This window comes from Ranitomeya imitator, chromosome 5 (assembly GCF_032444005.1).
Source record: "Ranitomeya imitator isolate aRanImi1 chromosome 5, aRanImi1.pri, whole genome shotgun sequence".
Classification (NCBI taxonomy): domain Eukaryota; kingdom Metazoa; phylum Chordata; class Amphibia; order Anura; family Dendrobatidae; genus Ranitomeya; species Ranitomeya imitator.
The window spans coordinates 359,907,264-359,920,894 of record NC_091286.1 but is presented as its reverse complement, the minus strand read 5'-3'; the positions used below and the strand labels follow the sequence as shown (position 1 = coordinate 359,920,894).

At 41.8% G+C, this 13,631-nt stretch overlaps 1 protein-coding gene across 1 annotated transcript in view; it reads left to right on the top strand.

Annotated features, from left to right (window-relative positions):
• The window catches only part of CD109 (CD109 molecule), a 395,644-nt gene that overhangs the window by 92,506 nt on the left and 289,507 nt on the right, over positions 1-13,631 (top strand). The window contains exons 8-9 of the mRNA XM_069726553.1: positions 3,362-3,458; positions 4,470-4,605. Of these exons, the coding sequence (XP_069582654.1) occupies positions 3,362-3,458; positions 4,470-4,605 (233 nt within the window). The remainder of the gene's footprint in view (positions 1-3,361; positions 3,459-4,469; positions 4,606-13,631) is intronic.

Sequence of the window (13,631 nt, the reverse complement as noted above, 5' to 3'; positions counted from 1 at the left end):
TATATCTAATAACTGTTGGACACAGTAATGTTTCTGCCTTGAAATGAGGTTTATTGTACTAACAGAAAATGTGCAATCTGCATTCAAACAAAATTTGACAGGTGCATAAGTATGGGCACCCTTATCATTTTCTTGTTTTAAATACTCCTACCTACTTTTTACTGACTTACTAAAGCATTTTTTTTGGTTTTCTAACCTCATTGAGCTTTGAACTTCATAGCCAGGTGTATGCAATCATGAGAAAAGCTACTTAAGGTGGCCACTTGCAAGTTGTTCTCCTGTTTGAATCTCCTCTGAAGAGTAGCATCATGGGCTCCTCAAAGCAACTGTCTAATGATCTGAAAACAAAGATTATTCAACATAGTTCTTCAGGGGAAGGATACAAAAAGCTGTCTCAGAGATTTAACTTGTCAATTTCCACTGTGAGGAACATAGTAAGGAAATGGAAGACCACAGGTACAGTTCTTGTTAAGGTCAGAAGTGGCAGGCCAAGAAAAACATCAGAAAGGCAGAGAAGAATGGTGAGATCAGTCAAGGACAATCCTCAGACCACCTCCAGAGAGCTGCAGCATCAACTTGCTGCAGATGGTGTCACTGTGCATCGGTCAACTATACAACGCACTTTGCACAAGGAGAAGCTGTATGGGAGAGTGATGCGAAAGAAGCCATTTCTGCAAGCACGCCACAAACAGAGTTGGCTGAGGCATGCAAAAGCACATTTGGAGAAGCCAATTTCTTTTTGGAAGAGGGTCCTGTGGACTGATGAAACCAAGATTGAATTGTTTAAAACAAAAAGGCGTTCTGCATGGTGGCCAAAAAACACAGCATTCCAAGAAAAACATTTGCTACCCACAGTAAAATTTGGTGGAGGTTCCATCAAGCTTTGGGGGTGTGTGGCCAATGCCGGCACCGGGAATCTTGTTAAAGTTGGGGGACACATGGATTCCTCTCAGTATCAGCAGATTCTTGACAATAATGTTCATGAATTAGTGACAAAGTTGAAGTTACGCAGGGGATGGATCTTTCAGCAAGACAATGATCCAAAACATCTCTCCAAATTTACTCAGGCATTCATGCAGAGGAACAAATACACTGTTCTGGAATGGCCATCCCAGTCCCCAGACCTGAATATCATTGAACATCTGTGGGATCATTTGAAGAGGGCTGTCCATGCTCGGCGACCATCAAACTTAACTGAACTGGAGTTGTTTTGTAAAGAGGAATGGTCAAAAATACCTTCATCCAGGATCCAGGAACTCATTAAAAGCTACAGGAAGCGACTAGAGGCTGTTATTTTTGCAAAATGAGGATCTACAAAATATTAATGTCACTTTTCTGGTGGGGTGCCCATACTTATGCACCTGTCAAATTTTGTTTGAAAGCAGATTGCACATTTTCTGTTAGTACAGTAAACCTCATTTCAAGGCAGAAACATTACTGTGTCCAACAGTAATTAGATATATGAAACTGAAATAGCTGTTGCAAAAAAAACAATTTTTATAAAACATTAAGCTTAAGATTAATAGGGGTGCCCAAACTTTTTCATATAACTGTACATGTTTTCTTATACACATATTTATTTCCTTTGTTTGTATTTGAATAACACAAAACAACTTAATAACAAAGGCAAATTGGATATAATTTCACACAAAACCCCAATAATTAACCGGATAAATGGAAAATCAACCCCACAAATATGAACCCCATTTGCCACTGTCACAGGGCAAATGGGAGGTGCCAGGCAAAGCATCTGTTAGATGTGCCTTTTCAGGGCATCTGTAGGATGCTATATTTAGGCTGAAAAATATTTAGAATTGAGAGTCCTCAGTGGTTGATACCTTTTAATGGCTAACTGAAAAGATGGTAACAAATTGCAAGCTTTCGAGACTACATACGTCTGTTCATCAGTCAAAGACTAAAACAAATTCTGAAGAATTACATATTTATGCACAAACATAGTATAGAAAAAAAAGCAAAAAAAAAGGGAAAAACCATGGATAAGCCAGAATTACCATGGGTGATAAACAGTTACGTCCATAAATATTGGGCCAATTCTTAGATAAGGATTGTTTTATTGCCCTGTGATTAGGGTCTCTGTTGTGATGACCCCACATGGTCTGAGGGGCAAGTTCCTTAGTTGATGTAAAAAGACATAAATCCGTGCGACACATTCATTCCTGCAGTTAGAGTGTCAAAGGTCGTCATCAGTTTATATTCCCACTCTTCTGTCTCTCTGGGATTTGAAGCTCCCCTTTAGCACAAGTACTTGTGCAAGATTGCCTTGTGCAGGCAAGTACTATGGAGGACATAGAATGAACTTCAATCCAATATTGCAGCCAGCGGGTAAGGAAAGGGTGAATCAAACACCCGAAAAACCCCACCCCTATGGCTGAAAATCGTTCCCTCCAAATTCAGGTGACAGAGTCCTTTTAAATGGTTCTGTGACTTTTTAGAGAGAATAGTTGCACTTTGTGCAAAATCAGCCAAAAAATAATGAGCCAAAATAATTGGCGTGCATAAAATCATGTCAGGGGGTACTTGGAGTCGAGTTGTGATAAAAAGTCACATTTTATGAATCTGTCTAAAACATCTGGAAATGCCACATTGGAATAAAAATAAGAAAGCTAACTAAACCGCAAAAGACAACTTGAAAAAAAGTCACAAATCGCTTGATTAATTTAACGCAAATCAAATAGTCACTAATTGAGAGAAATTCATGCCCAACAAACTGATGAAAATGCAATGATGGAGCAGTGCCAATGTTTTTAAATTACCCAGATTCTGCTTTGGTTCTCAGTTTCTCAAAATTTTGTCAATCACTAAATAGTACAGAATTTTCATTCATCATATCATTTTAGCTACCAGGATAGCATTGATAAGAATTTGGAAACTTCCCAATCTTTCCTAAATTAATGGAAATAATCAGATGGTATTGCACAACTTCACTCTGAAACAAATATATGCATCTTACTTCCTACGTCCGTGCAATGTTCTCATCCTAAAATAGTTATTCTGTACAAATTGATTTATTTTTCAACTTAAACTGGTTGCAGATGTAAAAATAGTAGATTCTTAAAAATATGATTACAAATGTTTCCCTAACTGGATCTCTCCTCTTTACAGCTTTCATAAGAAACTAAAAAAAATATACATGTTCTAATACACGTTACTATAATTTATCATGTCATTCATATTTAGAAATTCTTGTCTCCATTCTGTCATCACCATAAATCTAATTAAATGTGCACAAAAACTTCAACGTTTTAGTATGTTTAGGTGTATGGTACAGTCTAACTTTTCATTACTTTTTTTTTTGTTGTATCACTTTTTCTTTATTGTGATATATATCATGCATTTTTAGGTATACATATGGGATGCCAGTAAAGGGAAAGTTGACTGTTACCTTACATTATCATTCATTTGATCGAAAGAAAAACAATATTACCAAACATTTCGAGGTAAGTATACTTATGTATTACAGGGTATAGTCAATATAATATTAGTTAAAGGGTTATTCTTAAAATCTCAAGTTATCCTCTATCCACGAGAGAAACATTGTGGCCCTGGAACCTCTGTCTTGAATGGAGTGGAGGTAAAAATGCTCTTCCTTTGCTCCATTCATTATCAATGGAACTTGCAGATATATCCAAGGACAACAATTGGCTTTCTCCAGCAAAGCAGTCCCATGAATGGAGCAGGGTTGGAGAAACACGTCTCTGCTCCATTCAGTACAGGACTGCAGAGCCTTGTTTTCAGGGTTCCAGTGCCCCAATCTAATGGTGAGACCTCCAGCTATTCAACAAGTTAGCCCCTATCTAATTATTAAGGCATAATTTGTGATATTGGGAATAACCTTTTAATCATGAGACAAGCTGTTTCTTCATGTTTTTTTCCCATCTGTTTTCTTTGTAATTTCTCTTTCCTTCAGCGGGTTGTCATCTCAATAACTAGTTTAGAGTACTTTGTTGCTGGGCTTTTCTATCTAGTCTTTGGTACAGAAAATAAATGAACTTGTTAACATTGTAAAATTTAGGGATGTTATTTTTGGTTGCAAAGCTTTGTGGTATCGAAGGTTTAATATATCACGTTTGGTTAGGTGCCACTGTCCCTATTGTCCATTAATTTAGAGCTCAGAGTCAAATTGCTAACGATGGAGGCTCTTGGGTTGAAGACCTCTCCGTTTCTTCAGTTAATATAGGAATAGGATCTAGTTCTTAAATTATAGTGCCATTTCAAGCTTGGCAGTACCATAACCAATATAGAAGCTCTATTGCATACTGCGGTGAGTAAATTAAATTATGTCTCGGTGCAGATTATTTTAATTTGTTTCTGCCGTGATATTACTCAAGCTGTTAAAGACTTTTTAAATATGTTGTGTCTAGTTTACTTTTATGTTTGGCTACAGTACAATTAAATAAAAAAGTTTGCATCTCTTTATTTATGTCTTGATTTTTATTTTATTCTTACAGATAAATGGTTTTTCAAAGTTCGGCTTTACTGATTTAGATCTGAAGAAACTTATGAGATATGAAGACACACATTCTGACACTTTAACTTTTGGTGGTCCAGTCGATGTTGTTGCAGTTGTTAATGAGGATCTTACAGGTAAATTAATGGTAAAATCTGTGGGTCATGTATGGGAATGCTAATCTAAAGGCGTAATCTGCCTCCACTCACTTCCATATCAAGAGTTGAATCTGGGCCACTGTCACATCTACAGATATTTGCCAGCTTGTATGCAGAAGCACCAGTAATAGAGCACCTGTCCTAACTTAGAAAAGATGCGTGATACCTGCCGCTTCCACACAAAAGCTCGGAGATACTAAGTGAGCGATACCTCATATTCCAGCATGCAAGTAGGTGCCTGCGCAGAAGAAACAAGAAGCCAATGCCTATAGAAGGGCAGAATATTGGAATCGAAGGAAATGAAGGGCACTGGCGCAGGCCAATCACTAGACATCACAGGGACCCTGACAAATGAAGACCGGATTAACATAAAGGATTAAAAAAGGATTATTAGATATGAGGCATACATGTATGAGTATTTTAGGTATTCTAGTATTCTAGTACATGTATGGCCATATTAATAGTTTAGGAACGTCCAAGGGGGTAACAGTTTCCCTTTAAATTATTGCTACTATTAATCATTTTTTTTAAAGTGAGAACTTTGGTTCCTGTCTTAGAGAAAAATTTTAATTTATAAAGACATCTTTGAAAAAATATTACCCTTGCATTAAATATATGGGATTAATTAGGGAAGTGAGAAAGAGCTTACACTTTAACCTCCATTGAAGTAGGACCTCAAATTGAATATATGGGATTAATTATAACTGGAAAGTGATAAAGCGCTTACACTTCAATCTCCATTGAAGTAGGGACCTCATGCAGTGACTAGGTAATTACAACAGGAGTTCTGTTCTGAAAACCAGTCACCAAGACACGGATTCGTTTATTCAGAGACGGAGAAGTACACTTGAAAGGCAAGAGCTTCCTCTGTTCAAATCACTGACTTTTTGGAGCCAAAGGTCAGTGATAATATTGGGGATTGCATTGATACGATATTTATGGAAGATATATTTTCAGCGTTGTAGTGAAGGGACGAACATAATACATTGACTAACGTCACCATGATGCCATACTAACCTCATTAACTAAATATTGTCTGATGGATGATGCTATCCATGCCACGTTTCATCTCTTTAGAAAGGTAAAATCATGATAGGAAACATGACAACAATATTTAGCACCTAAGACCTCCAGTGCCAAAGATATCCCAAAAATTGGAGATCTCATAAACTTCTAAAAGACTTGGCACATCCCACATCCAGCCCCGGTATGAGCTCCCCAAGAGGAGGTATGTGGGCATAGCATTCATCCAATAAAAAACAGAGCTTGCGTTTCTGTCATTGTTGATTTGTGGAAGACATGGTTTGCTGTGAGAGTATTCCATTTTCCTAATTGGAGTGCTTCCCTTCATAAAGATAAGAGCTATTTCTGCAACATTAGGTTTAGTGCTTTTCTTTTGTTATAACTTTTCATGCTATATAATTTTATATACCGTATTGTTTTGTTCCCATTCTGTAAAATCTTTGCATATTTTGTTTAAACATTGCCTACTTTTCTGGATTAAATATATAAAATTGAATTGCTCTGTTCCTCTTGCTCTGTAAACTACACCCCTGAAGCCATATGCTACTTGCATTGGGTGTACAATCAGTCTGTATAAAAATTTGTGGTGTCAGAAAATAGTTTCTTTTGTTATTGTGAAGTTAGCAGGGATTGTGTATAATATATATACAGTATATATATTTATATATATTCTATGCATTGGAATCGGAGGTGTACATACCATACACTCTCTGTGAGTTCTCCGTTAACTGGCTTAGTAGTGAAAGCAGTCTTGGCCTCATCCACCACTCATCAGACAAATGAGTAATTGCCCTGATGGTTGGAGGTGGTGGGGTTGCATCCCCTGACAAACTTGTGACAGTGGTGAGATCTGTGTGACTCCCGCCGGTGTCATTCCGTAATAAATCAGTGGCAGCGGTGGAATCTGTTGGATCTCTCTTGTGTTATATGTGACAAATTGGTGTCAAGCAGTGGGATATCACAAAGCATTAGTGATCTGTGGTGAGCAAACATCCCTGTCACTAAAAACTTGCACAGTCATTGCAAGGATTCTGAGCAGAGTTTTGAGGATCAGATTCAGTGTTTATTTATACCTGGGACAATACTGTACATGTAGCAATTACACCGCTCTCCCCTCTCTTGCTTTTTGTTCTATCTTTTATTTGGAGAGTGACTGCTAAGATGAAGTACAAGAAAGCTGAGCAGATCCGTTTGTGTGAAGAGCGAGGTCTTGATAGATCCAATAAAGCAAAAGTTATGTTGATCTGTGCCTTGGTGGAGGATGATGTCAGACACAACACTATATGGCACCAGAGCCCAGGACCAGTGGAAAAGCTGTGGTTTCGGGATCAGATCTGTTTGACTCACATGGGGCCATAAGCATCCAAAGCTCTCAGAGTGTCATGGAATTTTGCTTTCCACTCATTTTGCAGCAAATGGGAGGATGTGACCCCCAAATGTGCATGCAAATATATTATTGGAGATTGATCTGGGATATTTGGTCTGTCAAAATGTCCTAGATCTGGTACTTCACGTGATTCAAATGTCAATAGCTTGAATGTCATATATGATGATGTGTTTCATTGTACAGGAGAACTCAGCTATGTCACGCTGTAGGGTGATGTTGCTGAGGATCCCCTAACAGGAGCAAGCATCAGTGCTAAGGTCAATGGGATCAGGCTTGGGGATAATGAAGCAAGTGGTCCCATGCAGCTGACTAGTGTTACGATGGACTGTGACATGGCTGGAAGTAGCTGACCCATGATTAGCCCAGATTGTCATGGAATGGTCTGGGTTCATGCCCTGCCTTTGCAGGGTAAATGGTTATGGCCTCCTTTTGGTTCTGGGAGGGTTAATTATACCCACACAGATGCGGGATTCTTTGTCAGCTATACTCTGATCCTCGGCTGAGTACTGTCTCCCGTGTGTCTGTGATTACAGTCTGTGTTAGGGCTGGCAGAACGCACCGATGAAATATAACGATAGTAAAGGTGCATTCGCCCAGGGTCCACCGTGCAGGAGTGGAACCTGCTGCTAGGTAATGGCGGCAGTATATGGCAGTACTACACCAGAATAGACACGGGTTCCATCACCCTGTCTGTACAGGAGCGAACTCTGTTGCTTCACAGAGTCGCAGGGAATCAAGGAAACACTGTGCCATGTTAGCAGTCACAGGGTGCAGCAAATTAATACTAGTGGGATCCCTGCAATTCACCCCCACTATGCTGGTGATTGATCCCGCTCTGACCCTCGGTGGCTTTTGAGCCCGCGCCTGAAGGCACACTGAGTCAGATGCAGAGATCAAGCGGGAGTTCCCACCCTACACTGACCGATTGTCAGGAGTAATTGAAGATAGTCGCACAGAATGCGTACAGGGCCGCACTGGCGGTCACTGCTGGTTAGACGCAGTACAGATCGTGCTCTTGTGTATTGATTAGCCCTGTCAAGCGCTAGTTAACTCCAACATTCGAGAACATTCAACATGACTAGGAATGGGAATGATTAAGGAGCAATCACCAGAACAGGCACACAACCACACACATGATAACAGGTTTATACTAGCGCATGGCCGTGCAGCCATGCAAACCTTTTTTAGCTGTAGCTCTCCAGGACCTTCCTAGTGGACCAATAGGAGCTGCTACAGGGCCTGAGCGTGTGACCCCCGACCTCCAATGTGAGGTCTTCCCCTAGGCATGCTCAGAAGGAGAAAAGCGGGACTTAGTCCCTGGAGCGCCTGCTCGCCGCTGAACAGTACTGGTTATAATGGCTGAACCTGGAAGGGCAGCAGTAACCAAACGCACAGTATCTGTCTGAGTCAGGTGCTGGGACTGACGTCTCTGCTGAGCAGGCTCCACTGGGGCTGGAGGAGAATGAGAGACCGCAGCGGAGGTGGTTCGAGATTCCCCCTGTGCAGCGGTGGGAACTCGACACCTAACAATCTGCTTGTGTCCTTGTTGCCTGTGTACGACCTGGTCCGTTTATGTCCTTGCTCTTCCTCTCTGATTCCGTACCTTCAGTTTATCTCCTGGTTTGACTCTTGGCTCTGTCCCTGACCTCCCTTTTGTTTTATCCCTTTCTGCACTGTGTCGCCCTCTCTGCTTCTGATCATGGCCTGTTACCGACTCTGTCTCTAGTGTGCCCCTTTGGTACCTCTTCACTCTCTGTTTGTATCCATGTGGTTCCTGCACCCTCTCCTGCACTCCTCACCGGTACTCTGTTCCTCAGGGCTCTGGTGTTAGGCTCCGCCCCCTCGGCCACTCCTCAAGTGGTCACGAGCATCAGGTCCTGTACCTGCTGCACGACTGATCTCCATAGCCACACCACCTATCTAGACACCCTAGTCTTCACCATCCCTGCTCAGGACACGCGCACGGACGCACAGTGTGAGTACCGTGAGGTGCTCTTCACAAGCTTTTGCGGTTTTAGAGGAGGATCGAGACAGGTCTGTAGATCATAAAGGATGTGGTCTGATGCATCTGACCAGTGTCACAATGAATTATGAGAAAGCACAAGAAAAAAGAAAAAAGAAAGAAGCGCACTTACCCCAGGTATGATGGTCACAATTTATTCGGACATATAAGACAACAACGGCAGGGAGGAAAGTGAATGAGAACGGACTACGGCCGTTTCGTGCTATACAGCACTTCAACGGGTGCTCTTCACAAGCTTTTGCGGTTTTAGAGGAGGATCGAGACAGGTCTGTAGATCATAAAGGATGTGGTCTGATGCATCTGACCAGTGTCACAATGAATTATGACATGGCCAGTGGTAGTTGCCCCATGATTAGCAATACTAATCAGGAATCAAGGAAGGCCATGAAAGCTTTATCCCCAACCTGTCAGGTTGGTGGGAAAGTATGTCTGATAGCCTGTCAGGGCAATGAAAAAGTTTAGCCATAGCCTGTCTGGGTGATGGAAAGGCGGTACTCATAGCCTTTCAGAGATATGGGAAATTGTTATCCACAGCCTATCAGGGTGGTGGTAAAGTAGTTTCCCATAGCCTGTCAGGGTGAGGGAAAAGTGTTACCCACAGTTTGTCAGGCTGATGGGATAATCAATGTTATTATCCCTTGAGGAGACTACATATCTGCTGATACCTGCAGTCAGAGTGCCCAGAACACAGATAGCACACTGCTTTCTGGACCCTCATCATCCCACGGGGAAACAGGACAAGTATTTGGCCCAGAGCTGGTCACAGAGGGTTACTGTGAGATTGGGACCTTAACATCTCTTCTGACTGAAGAACTAGAACACACAAACACTACCTCCCTGTAAATTCCCTCAGCAGATGGTGTCAGGACAGGTGGGTGCCATCCCTGTCACAAAGTAACAGAAAGAAATAGATAAAATCTGAATGGCGCTTAAGGGTATAAGTAGGGATGAGCGAGAATATTCCTTAGGATTCGGTATTCGGCGAGTAATGCGGTACTCGAATCCTAGCCAGTATTTCACTATTCGCCTCCCAATATGCGAATCTCTCGCGCAGCATTAGCCAGTAACAGTAATGCTGCAGCCTTCTTGGTTGTGGCGGCAGTACTATGATTGGCTGGCTGCGCAACATCATAGATGAGTCATCATAGTAGGCTATGAGTCATAGGCTCTATAAAAGCCCTGCCGGCGCCATTTTCTGCACATTGCATCTGGAACACAGCTAGTGCTAGCGTAGGGAGACTGTGAGCAGCTGCTAGGGAGAGTTGTGCTTTTGGACATTGTCCAGAAATCATCTAAAAAAACACAAAAGCTATTGTGAGAACTATTCTAGTAGTAGGTGACTGTAGTAGTACATGGAGACAGGCAGGAGAGTTACAGTACATACATAGCACCTCAATATATCAGCTCTTGCTGAAAGTACTGCATAAGTTCATGGAGTAGTGACACTTTTCCCAGCTATATTTGGGGTCACATTTACCACCGCAGGCTAATTTTTGCTCTTGCTGTGCTGTTTGCACTCCAAATAGCATGCATGGTACTGCACAACTGAGACGCAGCCAGCACCGTTGTCTTCTGTTGTGACTGGCAAGCAAAATATTCGGCGTTAAACTCAGGCCAATTTTTTTTCCTTTACTGAGCTGTTTGCACACCGAATAGCACGCACGTTATGTACAACTGACACGCAGCCAGCACCGTTGTCTTCTGTGGTGACTGGCAAGCAAAATTTTCGGCGTTAAACTCAGACCAATTTTTTTTACATTCCAGACAGTCTTCCTGTTTGTAAAACACAAAGCAGTACTAGGCTGTATTGCTACCTTCCACAAACCACAAACTACTTCTTGTTACCCAATATCTGCATCTAAACATCTGCAACTATGTCACAAAAAATACAAATTCCTGTGAAGGGATAGGGACGTGGGTGTGGGGTTGTCAATGGTGCCCGACAAGACACTGAGTCTGGAAGACAGAAGAAGTTTGATGCATCTATGCTCCTGGTGAAAATTCCCGGTCTGGATTGTAAATGTGTTTGGAAGCCAGAAGAGCAAGAGCAGATACTGTCTTGGATGGCAGATAAGGCCTTAATGAAATTTTCTAGTAGCATCCAATCCTCCACGACTACACAGTCTACTGTCAATACACAGAGCGCAGGGTCATCCAATCCTCAACCTGTTTCTACTTTCTACTCCCCTCAGCAGTCACAGGAAACATTTGACCCCATGCTTGGCCACTCCAATGATCTGTTTGGTACATATGATCCTTTGGTTGCCTCTGGCCTCTCAATGCGCAACATTGAAGAGGAACGTGAGGAGGTATCAACTGTTCATGGTCAAATATTTGAAAACCCACGGACAGAAGAAAGCCACTTTCAGCCAAGTGATATACTGGCTCAAGAGGTGAAGGCTGATGATGATGAGACACAGTTGCCATCTGGCAAGCTGACAATATCAACATGGAAGGTGGATGACATGGACGACAAGGTGGTTGATGATGAGTCCACTGATCCAACCTGGACCGTTGGTATGCATAGCCAACACAGCAGCACAGAGGAAGAAAGAGGATGCGTAGCACAAACAAAGGTACCAAGGGCTACTGGTTTGAGCAGAGTGCGAAGTCTGTCAACGGTTGCCAAAAGCAATCCCTCTGTGCCCCAAGGCAAGGCATGGGGGCGTTCATCCTCTGTCATCTGTTCATCCGAACCAAACATTGTCATCTGTAGCATCTGCCATACGAAACTGAGCAGAGGCCAGGACAAAGGCAACCAGAGCACCACCAGTATACGTAAACACATGGCATCCAAGCACCCTAGTCAATGGGTAGAAAAACAGAGTACCAAATCAGAGTCTGCCATGTCACCTGTGATCCGTCCTTCCCAATCTGCTGGCTAGGAAGCCGGTGCTCATACCTGGGCCTAGTATTCCAGGTTTGGAGAAAACTGTAGCTAGTATAGGTAACTTGCTGTGAACTAGGTTTAGGGTTCTATGTCCACTGTGGACACCGCGTTGAGGCATACCAGCTACACACCGCACATGGGCTGCGGTTTGTTCCAAGCGCGCTCATTCCATCAGGTGTCTTCATGCACCTCAATTAATAGACACTAATACCATTTAATTGGATTACCTAGTGTTTGAGGCCATAGTATATGAGATACAGTCCTCCCTTATGCCATTTAGTATCTATCCTTCTTATGATACCACAGTGGACATAGAACCCTAAACCTAGTTTACAACAAGTTACCTATACTAGCTACAGTTTTCTCCAAACCTGGAAAACTAGGCCCAGATACGAAATTATTTCCGTTTTCTTACCCGTGAAATTATCGTTCCCAGACAGGTCCATTTGAAACCATAACCCAGGACCTACTACATAACTAGAGACATCTTCTATATCCATCACATAAGCAGTCGGTTTACTGAAGATGGTCTAATGTCTGACCGAAACGTTTAATTTGGACTGCCACCTGAATAAAAATCATCACTATTTACAAAGTTGAGTGCCAAGTTATTTATCTATCATATATCTACTGGTGTGGGAAACCTATCTTGTGCACCGACACAGCTGTGCCACGATATACTTCACTGCTCCATCCTCCAATGTCACGTTGCACCACAGGCTATTCAGGAGTTGGCAGATGCTTTAGTCCAGGTAGGGGAGGAGATCTCTCAGGAGACCATCCGCCGCCTCATCAGGAGCATGCCCAGGCGTTGTACAGTAGGGAGGTCATATAGGCACATGGAGGACACACACAATACTGAGCATCTTTTCCTTGACATGAGGCATTTCTACTGAAGTTGGATCAGCCTGTAATTTGATTTTCCACTTTGATTTTGAATATCATTCCAAATCCAGACCTCCATGGGAGATTCATTTTGATTTACATTAATAATTGTTATGCTCTTATTGTTCTGAACACATTCCACTATGCAATGAATAAAAATTTGTAACTGGATTATTTAATTCAGGGATATCTAGGATGTTGTATTTTAGTATTCCCTTTATTTTTTTGAGCAGTGAAAATATGTATTGAGTTTGAATCGTAGGCATAAACGGTATACCATACGCTCACTGTGAGTTCCTCAATAACCGACCTAGTAGTGGAAACAGACGTGGCCTCGTCCATCACTCAACAGTCAAATGCATAATTGCCCTGACAATTGGAGGCAGCTGAGTGACAAACTGGCAGAAATGTGATCTGCGTGACTCCCAACATTATCATTCTGTGATATCATACATTTAAGTTATTGTTACTATTAATTAATTTTATTGAAAGTGACAATTTTGATTCCTGCTTTAGCACTTTACTATCTGTTCCCTCACTAATCAAATCATGGACATTTTCTATACTTCTATTTTACTGCACAGAGAAATCTTATCTTAATATTCTTTGGACAGACTCATGAGATTTGTGGATACTTAAGAAAAACAGAAGTGCATATGATTACCCCGTTAAAATCCATGTGATAAAAAGTAGAAAAGTAGTAAATAATTTGGCAACAATCACTCAGCCTGGAGCTGTTTAAGCCTTTGGCAAGTGCAATCGGTTAATAGGTTTTAGCGGGGATGGAAAGAACGACG